Source organism: Myiozetetes cayanensis, unplaced genomic scaffold, assembly GCF_022539395.1.
Source record: "Myiozetetes cayanensis isolate MyiCay16 unplaced genomic scaffold, myiCay2020 scf941, whole genome shotgun sequence".
Lineage (NCBI taxonomy): Eukaryota > Metazoa > Chordata > Aves > Passeriformes > Tyrannidae > Myiozetetes > Myiozetetes cayanensis.
The window spans coordinates 1-17154 of NW_026088232.1; the positions used below are offsets into that span (position 1 = coordinate 1).

The following is a 17154-nucleotide window of genomic DNA, read 5'->3' on the forward strand; positions in this document are numbered from 1 at the left end:
GTCGGAGGGGAGTATTTAATGTCCCCTCAGGTGTCCCATGTCCCCAATGTCCCCTCAGTGTCCCCAATGTCCCCCCAATGTCCCCTCAGTGTCCCCAATGTCCCCTCAGTGTCCCCAATGTCCCCAATGTCACCTCAGTGTCCCCAATGTCCCCTCTGTCCCCACCTGACCCTCCTCAGGTGTCCCCTGTCCCCTCAGTGTCCCCTCAGTGTCCCCAATGTCCCCACCTGACCCTCCTCAGGTGTCCCATGTCCCCAATGTCCCCAGTGTCCCCAATGTCCCCACCTGACCCTCCTCAGGTGTCCCATGTCCCTGTGACCCCTCAGTGTCCCCAATGTCCCCTCAGTGTCCCCAATGTCCCCAATGTCCCCAATGTCCCCAGTGTCCCCAGTGTCCCCAATGTCCCCTCAGTGTCCCCAATGTCCCCAATGTCCCCAATGTCCCCAGTGTCCCCAGTGTCCCCAATGTCCCCTCAGTGTCCCCAATGTCCCCAATGTCCCCCCAATGTCCCCAGTGTCCCCAGTGTCCCCAATGTCCCCTCAGTGTCCCCAATGTCCCCAATGTCCCCAATGTCCCCAGTGTCCCCAATGTCCCCTCAGTGTCCCCACCTGACCCTCCTCAGGTGTCCCATGTCCCTGTGACCCCCCAATGTCCCCAATGTCCCCTCAATGTCCCCAATGTCCCCAATGTCCCCTCAGTGTCCCCCCAATGTCCCCTCAGTGTCCCCACTGTCCCCACCTGACCCTCCTCAGGTGTCCCCAATGTCCCCAATGTCCCCAACGTATCTGATGTCCCAGTGTCTCCCAGTGTCCCCAATGTCCCCTCAGTGTCCCCAATGTCCCCACCTGACCCTCCTCAGGTGTCCCATGTCCCCAATGTCCCCAATGTCCCCAATGTCCCCAATGTCCCCTCAGTGTCCCCAATGTCCTCAGTGTCCCCTCAGATGTCCTCAATGTCCCCAGTGCCCCACCTGACCCTCCTCAGAGTGTCCCATGTCCCCAATGTCCCCAATGTCCCCTCAGTGTCCCCAATGTCCCCCCAATGTCCCCACCTGACCCTCCTCCAGGTGTCCCATGTCCCCAATGTCCCTCAGTGTCCCCAATGTCCCTCAATGTCCCAATGTCCCCTCAGTAGTCTCCAATGTCCTCTCAGTGTCTAATGTCCCCACCTGACTCTCCTCAGGTGTCCCCATGTCTCCAATGTCCCCAATGTCCCCAATGTCCTCCAGTGTCCCAATGTCCCCTCAGTGTCCCCAATGTCCCCTCAGTGTCCCCTCAGTGTCCCCACCTGACCCTCCTGAGGTGTCCCATGTCCCTGTGACCCCTCAGTGTCCCCAATGTCCCCAATGTCCCCAGTGTCCCCAATGTCCCCTCAGTGTCCCCACCTGACCCTCCTCAGGTGTCCCATGTCCTCTGTCACTCAATGTCTCCCAATGTCCTCTCAATAGTCCCCAATGTCCCACTGTCCCCACCTGACCCTCCTCAGGTGTCCCATGTCCCCAATGTCCCCTCAGTGTCCCCAATGTCCCCAATGTCCCCACCTGACCCTCCTGAGGTGTCCCCTGTCCCCAATGTCCCCCCAGTGTCCCTGTGACCCCCTCAATGTCCCCAGTGTCCCCACCTGACCCTCCGGAGGTGTCCCCTGTCCCCAATGTCCCCTCAGTGTCCCCAATGTCCCCTCAGTGTCCCCTCAGTGTCCCCACCTGACCCTCCTGAGGTGTCCCCTGTCCCCAATGTCCCCAATGTCCCCTCAGTGTCCCCAAAGTCCCCCATGTCCCCCCAGTGTCCCCACCTGACCCTCCTGAGGTGTCCCATGTCCCTGTGACCCCTCAGTGTCCCCTCAGTGTCCCCTGTGACCCCCCACTGTCCCCACCTGACCCTCCTCAGGTGTCCCATGTCCCTGTGACCCCCCAATGTCCCCAATGTCCCTCAGTGTCCCCCCAGTGTCCCCAATGTCCCCAATGTCCCCACTGTCCCCACCTGACCCTCCTGAGGTGTCCCATGTCCGGGGTCACCTCATGGAATTTCTCCACCAACTTCCACACGGTGACAACGAGGACGACGGCGTTGACCTGGGGACAGGGAGGGGACAGTGGGGACACTGAGGGGACAGGGAGGGGACAACAGGGACAATGAGGGGACAGGGAGGGGACAATGGGGGACACTGAGGGGACATTGGGGACATTGGGGACAGGGAGGGGACACTGAGGGACAGGGGACATTGGGGACACTGAGGGACAGGTGGACAGGGGGGACAACAGGACAGTGGGGACACTGAGGGGACAGCAGGGAGGACATGGGGACATTGGGGACAGGGGGACACAGGGACAGGGGGACATTGGGGACATCAAGGACAGGAGGGAGAGCGGGGACAGGAGGGACATTGGGGACACTGAGGGGACACTGGGGACTTGGGGACAGTGAGGGGACATTGGGGACATTGGGGACACTGAGGGGACGGGGGGACAACAGGGACACTGAGGGGACATTGGGGACATTGGGGACACTGGGGACACTGAGGGGACGGGGGGACAACAGGGACACTGAGGGGACATTGGGGACATTGGGGACACTGAGGGGACCTGGGGGACACTGAGGGGACAGTGGGGACATTGGGGACAGTGAGGGGACAGTGGGGACAGTGGGGACAGTGGGGACATCTAGGGGACATTGGGGACACTGGGGGACATGATGGGGACAGTGAGGGGACACTGGGGACAGTGGGGACACTGGGGACACTGGGGACAGTGGGGACATTGGGGACAGTGGGGACACTGGGGACACTGGGGACAGTGGGGACATTGAGGGGACAGTGGGGACAGTGAGGGGACAGTGGGGACACTGGGGACATTGGGGACAGTGGGGGGACATGGGGACAGTGGGGACATTGGGGACAGGAGGGACATGGGGGACAGGGGGGACATTGAGGGGACAACAGGGACAACAGGGACACTGAGGGGACATTGGGGACAGTGAGGGGACAGTGAGGGGACAGTGGGGACAGTGGGGACAGTGGGGACATTGGGGACATTGAGGGGACATTGGGGACATTGGGGACAGTGGGGACATTGAGGGGACATTGGGGACAGTGGGGACAGTGGGGACATTGGGGACACTGAGGGGACAGTGGGGACAGTGGGAACAGTGAGGGGACAGTGGGGACAGTGGGGACAGTGTGGGGACATTGGGGACAGTGGGGACATTGGGGACACTGGGGACAGTGGGGACATTGGGGACATTGGGGACAGTGGGGACACTGAGGGGACAGTGGGGACATTGGGGACATTGGGGACAGTGGGGACAGTGGGGACACTGAGGGGACATTGGGGACAGTGGGGACATTGGGGACAGTGGGGACATTGGGGACATTGGGGACAGTGGGGACAGTGGGGACACTGAGGGGACATTGGGGACAGTGGGGACATTGGGGACATTGGGGACAGTGGGGACATTGAGGGGACATTGAGGGGAGAAATGGGGCATTGGGGACAGTGGGGACATTGAAGGGACATTGGGGACAGTGGGGACATTGAGGGGACATTGAGGGGACATTGGGGACATTGAGGGGACACTGAGGGGACAGTGGAGACATTGAGGGGACATTGGGGACATTGGGGACAGTGAGGGGACAGTGGGGACAGTGGGGACATTGAGGGGACATAGGGGGGACATTGAGGGGACACTGAGGGGACACTGGGGACAGTGGGGACATTGGGGACACTGAGGGGACAGGGGGATATTGGGGACATTGGGGACAGTGAGGGGACACTGGGGACACTGAGGGGACAGTGAGGGGACACTGGGGGGTCATGGGGGACATTGAGGGGACATTGGGAACAGTGAGGAGACACTGGTGACATTGGGGTGACACTGGGGGTCAGGGGGTGACAGGGGGTGACACTGGTGACATTGGGGTGACACTGGGGGTCAGGGGGTGACAGGGGGTGACAGGGGGTCTCACCGCCAGGATGACGATGACGGGTCCTTGGAAGCTCCAGCGGAACCCCGGGCCAGGGACAGCCAACAGCTGGAATGGGGACATGGGGGGTACTGGGAGGGACTGGGAGGGACTGGGGACACTGGGGGGCACTGGGAGGGATTGGGAGGGACTGGGAGGGCTGGGAGGGACTGGGAGGGGATTGGGAGGGGCTGGGAGAGAATTGGGGGACTGGGAGGGAATTGGGAGGGGCTGGAAGGAACTGGGAGGGACTGGGGGAACTGGAGGGCACTGGGAGGGACTTGGGGAGGATTGGGAGGGGATTGGGAGGGGCTGGGAGGGAATTGGGGGTGACTGGGAGGACTGGGATTACTGGGAGAGACTGGAGGGGACTGGGAATACTCACTAAGAGGGATCCTGCAGCCCCTCCCTTCCCTTCCCCCCTGGGGTCCCAAAGCCCCCAAACCCCCCACTCACTATCTGGGGTCCCGAAGCCCCTCCCTTTCCCCTCCCCATCCCTCCTCTCAGGGGTCCCGAAGCCCCCCAAACCCCCCACTCACTATTTGGGGTCCCATAGCCCTCCCATTTCCCCTCCCCACTCGCTCCCTTTAGGGGTCCTAAAGCCCCCTTCCCCCAAACCCCCACTCACTATCTGGGGTCCCGAAGCCCCTCCCCTTCCCCCTCTCCTCAGGGGTCCCAAAGCCCCCAAAGCCCCCACTCACTATCTGGGGTCCTAAAGCCCCCAAACCCCCCAAAGCTCCCCCACTCACTATTTGGGGTCCCGTAGCTCCCCTGTGCCCCCAAACCCCCACTCACTATTTGGGGGTCCCAAAGCCCCTCCCTTCCGTCCCCCATCCTCGCCCTCAGGGGTCCCAAAGCCCCCACTCACTATCTGGGGGTCCCAAAGCCCCCCAAACCCCCCACTCACTATCTGGGGTCCCAAAGCCCCCAAACCCCCACTCACTATCTGGGGTCCCAAAGCCCCCAAACCCCCTCACTCACTATCTGGGGTCCCGAGCCCCTCCCTTTCCCTCCCCCATCCCCGCCCTCAGGGGGTCCCAAATCCCCAAACCCTCCCAAACCCCTCACTCACTATCTGGGGTCCCATAGCCCCCAAACCCCCTCACTCACTATTTGGGGGTCCCAAGCCCCTCCCTTTTCCCCTCCCCATCTCTCTCGAGGGGTCCCAAAGCCCCCAAACCCCCACTCACTATCTGGGGGTCCCAAAGCCCCCTCTCCCCCCAAACCCCCCACTCACTATGTGGGGTCCCAAGCCCCTCCCATTTCCCTCCCCACTGCTCCCTTTAGGGGTCCCAAAGCCCCCAAACCCCCTACTCACTATTTGGGGTCCCGAAGCCCTCCCTTTCCCTCTCCCCATCCCCCGCCCTCAGGGGGTCCCAAAGCCCCCCACTCACTATCTGGGGTCCTGAAGCCCCCTCGTGCCCCAACCCCCTCAGGGGGTCCTAAAGCCCCCCAAACCCCTCACTCACTATTTGGGGTCCTGAAGCCCCTCCCCTTTCCCTCCCCATCCCCGCCCTCAGGGGTCCCAAAGCCCCCAAAGCTCCCCCAAAGCCCCCACTCACTATCTGGGGTCCCGTAGCCCCGGGAAGGCGGTGGCAGCCACGGCGACCACCAGGGCGGGCCCCCTGCACCCCAAACCCCTCAGGGGTCCCAAATCCCCAAAACCCCCCAAAGCCCCCCACTCACTATCTGGGGTCCCGAAGCCCCCCAAAGCCCCCACTCACTATCTGGGGGTCCTGTAGCCCCCAAACCTCTCACTCACTATTTGGGGTCCTGAAGCCCTCCTTTTCCCTCCCCATCCTCTCGAGGGGTCCCAAAGCCCCCAAACCCCCCCACTCACTCATCTGGGGTCCCAAAGCCCCCTCCCCCCCAAACCCCCACTCACTATGTGGGGGTCCCAAAGCCCCCAACCCCCACTCACTATTTGGGGGTCCCGGAGCCCCTCCCTTCCTCCCCCATCCCTCTGCCCTCAGGGGGTCCCAAAGCCCCCAAAACCCCCCAAATCCCCCACTCACTATTTGGGGTCCCGTAGCCCCCGGGAAGGCGGCAGCAGCCACGGCGACACTCAGGGGCGGGCCCCCTGCACTCCCAACCCCCTCAGGGGGTCCCAAAGCCCCCAAAGCCCCCCCAGACCCCTCACTCACTATCTGGGGGCCCCGTAGCCCCCAAACCCCCACTCACTATTTGGGGGTCCCAAAGCCCCCCAAACCCCTCACTCACTATTTGGGGGTCCCGAAGCCCCTCCCCTTTCCCTCCTCCATCCCCCGCCCTCAGGGGGTCCCGAAGCCCCTCACTCACTATTTGGGGGTCCCGTAGCCCCCCGGGAAGGCAGAGGCAGCCACGGCGACCACCAGGGCGGGCCTCTGCAACCCCCCAGCAGCAACAACCGTGGGCTCAGCCACGGGGGAAAAGACCTGAACCAGCAACGTGCAGGAACAGCCCCTCCAAAAACATCCAGGAGAAAACAGCCAGGAAAGAGAGGTGTAACAGCACCGCCACCCCCCGGCACAGCACCTGGGGGGGGAAAATACCCCAAAAATAACCCAAAAATACCCCAAAAATAACCCAAAAATCATCAAAATCCCGATAAAAACACAATAAAATCACATTTAACCCCCCCAGGAACAGCCCCTCCAAAAACATCCAGGAGAAAACAGCCAGGAAAGAGAGGTGTAACAGCACCGCCACCCCCCGGCACAGCACCTGGGGGGGGGAAATACCCCAAAAATAACCCAAAAATCATCAAAATCCTGATAAAAAATGGATAAAATCACAATAAAACACCCCCAGGAACAGCCCCTCCAAAAACATCTAGGAGAAAACAGCCAGGAAAGAGAGGTGTAACAGCACCGCCACCCCCCGGCACAGCACCTGGGGGGGGAAAATACCCCAAAAATAACCCAAAATCCTGATAAAAATCATCAAAATCCTGATAAAAAATGGATAAAATCCTGATAAAATCACAATAAACCCCCCCAGGAACAGCCCCTCCAAAAACATCCAGGAGAAAACAGCCAGGAAAGAGAGGTGTAACAGCACCGCCACCCCCCGGCACAGCACCTGGGGGGGGAAAATACCCCAAAAATAACCCAAAAATCATCAAAATCCTGATAAAATCACAATAAAATCACAATTAACACCCCAGGAACAGCCCCTCCAAAAACATCCAGGAGAAAACAGCCAGGAAAGAGAGGTGTAACAGCACCGCCACCCCCCGGCACAGCACCTGGGGGGCAAAAATACCCCAAAAATAACCCAAAATCCTGATAAAAATCATCAAAATCCCGATAAAATCACAATAAAATCACAATGAACCTCCCCAGGAACAGCCCCTCCAAAAACATCCAGGAGAAAACAGCCAGGAAAGAGAGGTGTAACAGCACCGCCACCCCCCGGCACAGCACCTGGGGGGGGAAAATACCCCAAAAATAACCCAAAAATCATCAAAATCCTGATAAAATCACAATAAAATCACAATTAACACCCCAGGAACAGCCCTCCAAAAACATCCAGGAGAAAACAGCCAGGAAAGAGAGGTGTAACAGCACCGCCACCCCCGGCACAGCACCTGGGGGCAAAAATACCCCAAAATAACCCAAAATCCTGATAAAAATCATCAAAATCCTGATAAAATCACAATAAAATCACAATGAACCTCCCCAGGAACAGCCCCTCCAAAAACATCCAGGAGAAAACAGCCAGGAAAGAGAGGTGTAACAGCACCGCCACCCCCCGGCACAGCACCTGGGGGGGGAAAATACCCCAAAAATAACCCAAAATCCTGATAAAAATCATCAAAATCCTGATAAAAAATGGATAAAATCCTGATAAAATCACAATAAACCCCCCCAGGAACAGCCCCTCCAAAAACATCCAGGAGAAAACAGCCAGGAAAGAGAGGTGTAACAGCACCGCCACCCCCGGCACAGCACCTGGGGAAAATACCCCAAAAATAACCCAAAATCATCAAAATCCTGATAAAATCACAATAAAATCACAATTAACACCCCAGGAACAGCCCCTCCAAAAACATCCAGGAGAAAACAGCCAGGAAAGAGAGGTGTAACAGCACCGCCACCCCCCGGCACAGCACCTGGGGGGCAAAAATACCCCAAAAATAACCCAAAATCCTGATAAAAATCATCAAAATCCCGATAAAATCACAATAAAATCACAATGAACCTCCCCAGGAACAGCCCCTCCAAAAACATCCAGGAGAAAACAGCCAGGAAAGAGAGGTGTAACAGCACCGCCACCCCCCGGCACAGCACCTGGGGGAAAATACCCCAAAAATAACCCAAAATCCTGATAAAAATCATCAAAATCCCGATAAAATCACAATAAAATCACAATGAACCCCCAGGAACAGCCCCTCCAAAAACATCCAGGAGAAAACAGCCAGGAAAGAGAGGTGTAACAGCACCGCCACCCCCGGCACAGCACCTGGGGGAAAATACCCCAAAAATAACCCAAAATCCTGATAAAAATCATCAAAATCCCGATAAAATCACAATAAAATCACAATGAACCCCCCCAGGAACAGCCCCTCCAAAAACATCCAGGAGAAAACAGCCAGGAAAGAGAGGTGTAACAGCACCGCCACCCCCCGGCACAGCACCTGGGGGGGGAAAATACCCCAAAAATAACCCAAAAATAACCCAAAAATCATCAAAATCCCGATAAAATCACAATAAAATCACAATGAACCCCCCCAGGAACAGCCCCTCCAAAAACATCCAGGAGAAAACAGCCAGGAAAGAGAGGTGTAACAGCACCGCCACCCCCCGGCACAGCACCTGGGGGGCGAAAATACCCCAAAAATAACCCAAAATCCTGATAAAAATCATCAAAATCACAATAAAATCACAATAAAATCACAATGAACCCCCCCAGGAACAGCCCCTCCAAAAACATCCAGGATGCCCAGCAGGAAGGGGCCCTGGGACCCCCAAACCCCCCATAAATCCCCATTTAACCCCATAAATCCCCCATTTAACCCCATAAATCCCAATTTTAACCCCATTTTAACCCCATAAATCCCATACCTGGTTGTGTGTGGCGTGGATGCCCAGCAGGAAGGTGCCCTGGGACCCCCAAACCCCCCATAAACCCCCATAAACCCCCATTTAACCCCATAAATCCCCCAAAAATCCCCCATTTAACCCCATAAATCCCCATTTTAACCCCATAAATCCCAATTTTAACCCCATAAATCCCATACCTGGCTGTGTGTGCCGTGGATGCCCAGCAGGAAGGGGCCCTGGGACCCCCAAACCCCCCATAAATCCCCATAAACCCCCATTTAACCCCATAAATCCCCCCATAAATCCCCATTTAACCCCATAAATCCCATAAATCCCCCATAAATCCCCATTTAACCCCATAAATCCCCCATAAATCCCCATTTAACCCCATAAATACCATAAAACACCCATAAATCCCCCATAAACCCCATAAATCCCCATTTTAACCCCATTTAACCCCATAAATCCCCATTTTAACCCCATAAATCCCCATTTTAACCCCATAAACCCCCCATAAACCCCCATAAATCCCCATAAATCCCAATTTTAACCCCATAAATGCCCCTTACCTCACTGTGTGTGGCGTGGATGCCCAGCAGGAAGGGGCCCTGGGACCCCCAAACCCCCCATAAACCCCCATTTAACCCCATAAATCCCCCCATAAACCCCCATTTAACTCCATAAATCCCCATTTAACCCCATAAATCCCCATTTAACCCCATAAATCCCCCATAAACCCCCATTTTAACCCCATAAATCCCCATTTTAACCCCATTTAACCCCCATAAATCCCCATTTTAACCCCATAAATCCCCATTTTAACCCCATAAATCCCCCCCAGGACCCCCATAAATCCCCATTTTAACCCCATTTAACCCCATAAATCCCCATTTAACCCCATAAATCCCCCCCAGGACCCCCATAAATCCCCATTTTAACCCCATTTAACCCCATAAATCCCCATTTAACCCCATAAATCCCCCATACCTGGTTGTGTGTGGCGTGGATGCCCAGCAGGAAGGTGCCCTGGCACCCCCAAACCCCCCATAAACCCCCATAAATCCCCATTTAACCCCATAAATCCCCATTTAACCCCATAAATCCCCATTTAACCCCATAAATCCCCATTTTAACCCCATTTTAACCCCATAAATCCCAATTTTAACCCCATAAATCCCCCATACCTGGCTGTGGGTTCTGTGGATGCCCAGCAGGAAGGTGCCCTGGGACCCCCAAACCCCCCATAAACCCCCATTTTAACCCCATTTAACCCCATTTAACCCCATAAATCCCCATTTAACCCCATAAATCCCCATTTTAACCCCATAAATGCCCCATACCTGGCTGTGTGTGGCGTGGATGCCCAGCAGGAAGGTGCCCTGGGACCCCCAAACCCCCCATAAACCCCCATAAATCCCCATTTTACCCCATAAATCACCATTTTAACCCCATAAATCCCCAATTAACCCCATAAATCCCCCCCAAGACCCCCATAAATCCCATAAATCCCCCATAAATCCCTATAAATCCCCCATAAATCCCCTATAAATGCCCCATACCTGGCTGTGTGTGGCGTGGATGCCCAGCAGGAAGGTGCCCTGGCACCCCCAAACCCCCCATAAATCCCCATTTATCCCCATTTTAACCCCATAAATCCCCATTTTAACCCCATAAATCCCCATTTAACCCCATAAATCCCCATTTTAACCCCATAAATCCCCATTTTAACCCCATAAACCCCCCTTACCTCACTGTGTGTGGCGTGGATGCCCAGCAGGAAGGTTCCCTGGGACCCCCAACCCCCCCATAAACCCCCATAAATCCCCATTTAACCCCATAATCCCCCAGGACCCCCGTAAATCCCATAAACCCCCCATAAATCCCCATTTTAAACCCATAAATCCCAATTTTAACCCCATAAATCCCCATTTAACCCCATAAACCCCCCATAAATCCCCATTTTAACCCCATAAATCCCCCCCAGGACCCCCATAAATCCCCATTTTAACCCCATTTAACCCCATAAATCCCCCATTTAACCCCATAAATCCCCCATTTAACCCCATAAATCCCCATTTTAACCCCATAAACCCCCCATAAATTCCCATTTAACCCCATTTTAACCCTATAAATCCCCCATTACCTGGTTGTGGGTTCCATGGATGCCCAGCAGGAAGGTTCCCTGCCCCACCAGCAGGCTCAGGCTCAGGTGCAGGTGCAGGGTGGTCCGAAGCCCCCCCAGGGCCCGGCACAGCCCAAAGGTGGCCACCGAGACCCCCAGGGCCACCAGGGAGACCCCCAGGGCCAGCTGGGTCACCAGGTCCAGCAGCCAGTGCTCCTGGGGGGGGAACAGGGGGGCTTAGAGACCCCCAGGGTCACCAGAGAGACCCCCAGGGCCAGCTCAGAGACCCCCAGGGCCACCAGGGAGACCCCCAGGGCCAGCTGGGTCACCAGGTCCAGCAGCCAGTGCTCCTGGGGGGGGAACAGGGGGGCTCAGAGACCCCCAGGGCCAGCAGAGAGACCCCCAGGGCCAGCAGAGAGACCCCCAGGGCCAGCTCAGAGACCCCCAGGGCCAGCTCAGAGACCCCCAGGGCCAGCTGGGTCACCAGGTCCAGCAGCCAGTGCTCCTGGTGAGCCAAAAACAGCCAAAATCACCCCAAAATCACCCCAAAATACCCTTAAAATACCCCCCAAAACCCCCCCTGGAGAGCAGGGGGGCTCAGAGACCCCCAGGGCCAGCTCAGAGACCCCCAGGGCCAGCAGAGAGACCCCCAGGGCCAGCTCAGAGACCCCCAGGGCCACCAGAGAGACCCCCAGGGCCAGCTCAGAGACCCCCAGGGCCAGCAGAGACCCCCAGGGCCAGCTCAGAGACCCCCAGGGCCAGCAGAGAGACCCCCAGGGCCAGCAGAGAGACCCCCAGGGCCAGCTGGGAGACCCCCAGGGCCAGCCCAGAGACCCCCAGGGCCAGCACAGAGACCCCCAGGGCCAGCTCAGAGACCCCCAGGGCCAGCAGAGAGACCCCCAGGGCCAGCAGAGAGACCCCCAGGGCCAGCAGGGAGACCCCCAGGGCCACCAGAGAGACCCCCAGGGTCAGCTGGGAGACCCCCAGGGCCACCAGGGAGACCCCCAGGGCCAGCTCAGAGACCCCCAGGGCCACCAGAGAGACCCCCAGGGCCACCAGAGACCCCCAGGGCCACCAGAGAGACCCCCAGGGCCAGCTCAGAGAGACCCCCAGGGCCAGCTGGGTCACCAGGTCCAGCAGCCAGTGCTCCTGGTGAGCCAAAAACAGCCAAAATCACCCCAAAATCACCCCAAAATACCCTTAAAATACCCTTAAAATACCCCCCAAAACCCCCCCTGGGGGGCAGGGGGGCTCAGAGACCCCCAGGGCCACCAGAGAGACCCCCAGGGCCAGCAGAGAGACCCCCAGGGCCATCAGAGAGACCCCCAGGGCCAGCTCAGAGACCCCCAGGGCCAGCAGAGAGACCCCCAGGGCCAGCTCAGAGACCCCCAGGGCCAGCAGGGAGACCCCCAGGGCCAGCTCAGAGACCCCCAGGGCCAGCAGAGAGACCCCCAGGGCCAGCTCAGAGACCCCCAGGGCCACCAGAGAGACCCCCAGGGCCAGCTGGGTCACCAGGTCCAGCAGCCAGTGATCCTGGTGAGCCCAAACCAGCCAAAATCACCCCAAAATCACCCCAAAATACCCTTAAAATACCCTTAAAATACCCCCAAAGCCCCCACAGGGCATGGGAGCTCAGAGACCCCAGGGCCAGCAGGGAGACCCCAGGGCCAGCTCCAGAGACCCCAGGGCCAGCTTAGAGACCCCCAGGGCCACCAGAGAGACCCCAGGGCCACTCAGGAGACCCCAGGGCCAGCTCAGAGACCCCCAGGGCCAGCTGGGTCACCAGGTCCAGCAGCCAGTGCTCCTGGTGAGCCAAAACCAGCCAAAATCACCCCAAAATACCCTTAAAATACCCCCCAAAATCCCCCCTGGGGGGCAGGGGGGCTCAGAGACCCCCAGGGCCAGCTCAGAGACCCCCAGGGCCAGGGAGACCCCCAGGGCCAGCTCAGAGACCCCCAGGGCCAGCTCAGAGACCCCCAGGGCCACCAGAGAGACCCCCAGGGCCAGCTCAGAGACCCCCAGGGCCAGCTCAGAGACCCCCAGGGCCAGCTCAGAGACCCCCAGGGCCAGCAGAGAGACCCCCAGGGCCAGCAGAGAGACCCCCAGGGCCAGCTCAGAGACCCCAGGGCCAGCTCAGAGACCCCAGGGCCACCAGAGAGACCCCAGGGCCAGCAGAGACCCCAGGGCCAGCGGCCAGTGATCCTGGGGGAGGAGGCTCAGAGACCCCAGACTGCCAGCGGGGAGGGGCTTGGGGGCTTTGGGGGAGTTTGGGGTCCTGAGGGAGTTCTGGGGGGACTGAGGGGGTTTGGAGGTCCCTGGGGCTTTGGGGGTCACTGGGGGGGGTGGGGCAGTTTGGGGGTCCTGGGGAGGTGGGGGGAGGTTTGGGGATCTCTGGGAGGGTCTGGGGGTCCCTGGAGGGGTTTGGGGTCCCTGGGGGTTTAAGGGGTGGTTGGGGGTCCCCGGGGGGTTTAAGGGGTAGTTTGGGGGTCCCTGGGGGTCTGGGGAGGACTTTGGGGGTCCTTAAGGGGTTTGGTGGTCCCTGGGGGGGGCTGGGGAGGTTTGGGGTCTCAGGGGAGTTTGGGGGGTCCTTGAGGAATTTGGGGGTCCCTGAGGGTCTAGGGGGAATTTGGGGGTCACTAGGGGGTCTGGGGAGGAATTTGGGGGTCCCTGGGGGGGTTTAAGGGGCAGTTTGGGGGTCCTTGAGGGGAGTTTGGGGGTCCCTGGGGGGATTTGGGGGTCCCTGGGGGTGGTTGAGGTGTCCTTGAGGGGGTTGGGGGTGATTTTGGGGTGATTTTGGGGTAATTTTGGGTGATTTTTACTCACCTGGAGCTCGTGGAAGGTTGGGGGGTTTTGTGGGGGTTTTAGGGGGTATTTTGGGGTGATTTTGGGGCATTTTTGGGGTGATTTTGGCTCACCTGGAGCTCGTGGAAGGCCGAGGGTTTTGGGGGGTATTTTAAGGGTATTTTGGGGTATTTTGGAGGTGATTTTGGGGGCGATTTTAGGTGATTTTGACTCACCTGGAGCTCGTGGAAGGCTGGGGGTTTTGGGGGTGATCTAAAGGTATTTTGGGGCGTTTTTGGGGTGATTTTGGGTGATTTTTGCTCACCTGGAGCTCGTGGAAGGCTGGGGGTTTTGGGGGGTATTTTAAGGGTATTTTGGGGTATTTTGGGGTGATTTTGGGGCGATTTTGGGTGATTTTGGCTCACCTGGAGCTCGTGGAAGGCTGGGGGTTTTGGGGGGTATTTTAAGGGTATTTTGGGGTATTTTGGGGGTATTTTGGGGCGTTTTTGGCTGTTTTTGGCTCACCTGGAGCTCGTGGAAGGCTGGGGGTTTTGGGGGGTATTTTAAGGGTATTTTAGGGCGTTTTTGGGGTGATTTTGGGGTGATTTTGGGGCGATTTTGGGGTGATTTTGGCTCACCTGGAGCTCGTGGAAGGCCAAGGGTTTTAGGGGGTGTTTTTGGGGTATTTTGGGGTATTTTGGGGCATTTTTGGGGCAATTTTGGCTGTTTTTGGCTCACCTGGAGCTCGTGGAAGGCCGAGGGTTTTAGGGGGTATTTTAAGGGTATTTTGGGGTGATTTTGGGGTGATTTTGGCTGTTTTTGGCTCACCTGGAGCTCGTGGAAGGCCGGGGGTTTTAGGGGGTATTTTAAGGGTATTTTGGGGTATTTTTTGGGTGATTTTGGGGCATTTTTGGGGTTTTTTTCTCACCTGGAGCTCGTGGAAGGCCGGGGTTTTAGGGGTTGTTTTTGGGGTGTTTTGGGGTATTTTGGGGTATTTTGGGGGTATTTTGGGGTGATTTTGGGTGATTTTTACTCACCTGGAGCTCGTGGAAGGCTGGGGGTTTTGGGGGGTATTTTTGGGGTATTTTAATGATATTTTGGGGTGATTTTGGGGTGATTTTGGGGCGTTTTTGGGGTTTTTTGGCTCACCTGGAGCTCGTGGAAGGCCAGCAGCACAGCAAAGCTGGTCAGGTGGTCGCAGGCACAGACGGTGCCCCCAGGGGGGGGGGTCCCGTTTTTGGGGGGCACCTCCCGACACCCCCCCGTGTCCCAGCGCAGCTCCCGGGGGTCCCAGAAGGCACAGAGGACCCTCCCCCCCAATTTGGGGTCCTGGGGGGGGGGTTAAAAGGGTCCCCATCAGTCCTGGAGTGTCCCCTCATCACTTTATGGGGGTCCCTCATCCCCTTTTTTGGGGGGGTCCCCTCCTTTATGGGGGTCCCCACCCTCTTTTTGGGGCCCCCAAAACCCCTCTGGGGATCCCCTCCCTCTTTTTGGGGTCCCCCCCCCTCTTTTTGGGGTCCCCAAAACCCCCTTTTGGGGATCCCCCCCTTCTTTTTGGGGTCCCCAAACCCCCTTTGGGGATCCCCACCCTCTTTTTGGGGTCCCTTTTGGGGTCCCCCCCCTCTTTTTGGGGTCCCCAAACCTCATTTGGGGATCCCCCCCCTTTATTTGGGTCCCCAAAACCCCTTTGGGGATCCCCCCCTCCCTTTTTTTGGGGTCCTCAAACCCCCTCTGGGGATCCCCTCCCTCTTTTTGGGGTCCCCAAAACCCCTTTGAGGGTCCCCCCCCCTATTTTGGGGTCTCCCCTTCCCATTTTGGGGGTCCCCCCACTCTTTTTTGGGGTCCCCAAACCCCTTTTGGGGTCCCCCAACCCCCTCTCTTTTAGAGGTCCCCCTTTAGGGTTCCCAATCACCCCTCCCCAACCCCCCAGTCCTTGTGCCCTTTTGGGGTCCCCACTCCCCTTTAGGGTCCCTCAAACCCCTTTTGGGATCCCCCTTTTTTGGGGTTCCTCAAACCCCTTTGGGGCTCCCCCTTTTTGGGGTCCCCCTCTTTTTGGGGTCCCCCTCTTTTTGGGTCCCCTCCCCCTTTGGGAGGTCCCCAACCATCCCCTCCCCACCTCCCCTTTTTGGGGTTCCCCTCCCCTTTTTGGGGTCTCCTCCCCCATTTTGGGGTCCACCCCCTCTTTGGGGTCTCCTCCCCCATTTTGGGTCCCCCTCCCCTTTTGGGATTCCCTTTTCACCCTTTGGGGTCCCCTCTCCCCTTTTTTGGGGTCTCCTCCCCCATTTTAGAGTTCCTCCCTCCCCTTTGGGGTCCCCTTTTCACCCTTTGGGGTCCCCCTCCCCTTTTGGGGTCCCCCTCCCCTTTTGGGGTCTCCTCCCCCATTTTGGGGTCCCCCCATTTTGAGGTCCCCACCCCCAGTTTTGGGGTCTCCCCAACCCCCAATGTCCCCCCCACCCCCATTTTTGGGGTCACCCCTCCCAATTTTGGGGTCTCCCTCCCAACTTCGGGGTCTCCCCACCCCCAATGTCCCCCCACCCCCATTTTAAGGCCCCCACCCCCCAGTTTTGGGTCTCCCCAATTCGGGGTCCTACATCCCGGGGGGTGGTTCTGGAATCTCAGGGTCCCTCCACCCCCAATTTGGGGTCCCCATTCCCCATTTTTGGGGTCTCCGCCCCAGTTTTGGGGTCTCCCCCATTTTAAGGTCCCACCCCCAATTTCGGGGTCTCCTCCCCAATTTCAGGGTCTCCACCCCCAATTTCAGGTCTCCCCATTTCGGGGTCTCCCCATTTTTGGGGTCTCCCCAATTCGGGGGTCCCACGTACCGGGGGTTCTGGAATCTCAGGGTGACCCCACCCCCAATTTCAGGGTCTCCCCCAATTCGGGGTCTCCCCCATTTCGGGGGTCCCACGTCCCGGGGGTCTGGAGATCTCAGGGTCACCCCAGGGGGTCCCCTAATCCCTCCCCACCCCCATTTTTGGGGTCTCCCACCCCCAAAGTCCCCCACCCCCAATTTGGGGTCCCCACCCCCATTTTGGGGTTTCCCCAATTTCGGGTCTCCCCATTTCGGGGTCCAGAACCTGGGGGTGGTCTCAGAATCTCAGGGTCCCCCACCCCCCAATTTGAGGTCCCCCACCCCCATTTTGGGGTCTCCCCATCCCCACTTTAAGGTCCCCACCCCCCCAATTTTGAGGTCTCCCCCCATTTCAGGGTCTCCCCTCCCCAAATTCAGGGTCTCCCCAATTCAGGGGTCCCACGTACCGGGGGTGCTGG

The 17154-nt window shown here is 58.2% G+C and overlaps 1 protein-coding gene across 1 annotated transcript; it reads right to left on the reverse strand.

Annotated features, from left to right (window-relative positions):
• Positions 1-7042: 7042 nt before the first annotated feature.
• LOC126653189 (putative adhesion G protein-coupled receptor E4P) lies at positions 7043-15213 on the reverse strand (the record flags this gene model as incomplete). Its single annotated transcript, XM_050340706.1, has 4 exons — positions 7043-7183; positions 9551-9566; positions 11141-11319; positions 15034-15213. Coding segments are annotated over 4 exons (468 nt in total), but the record flags the coding sequence as incomplete, so codon positions are not given.
• Positions 15214-17154: the final 1941 nt, after the last annotated feature.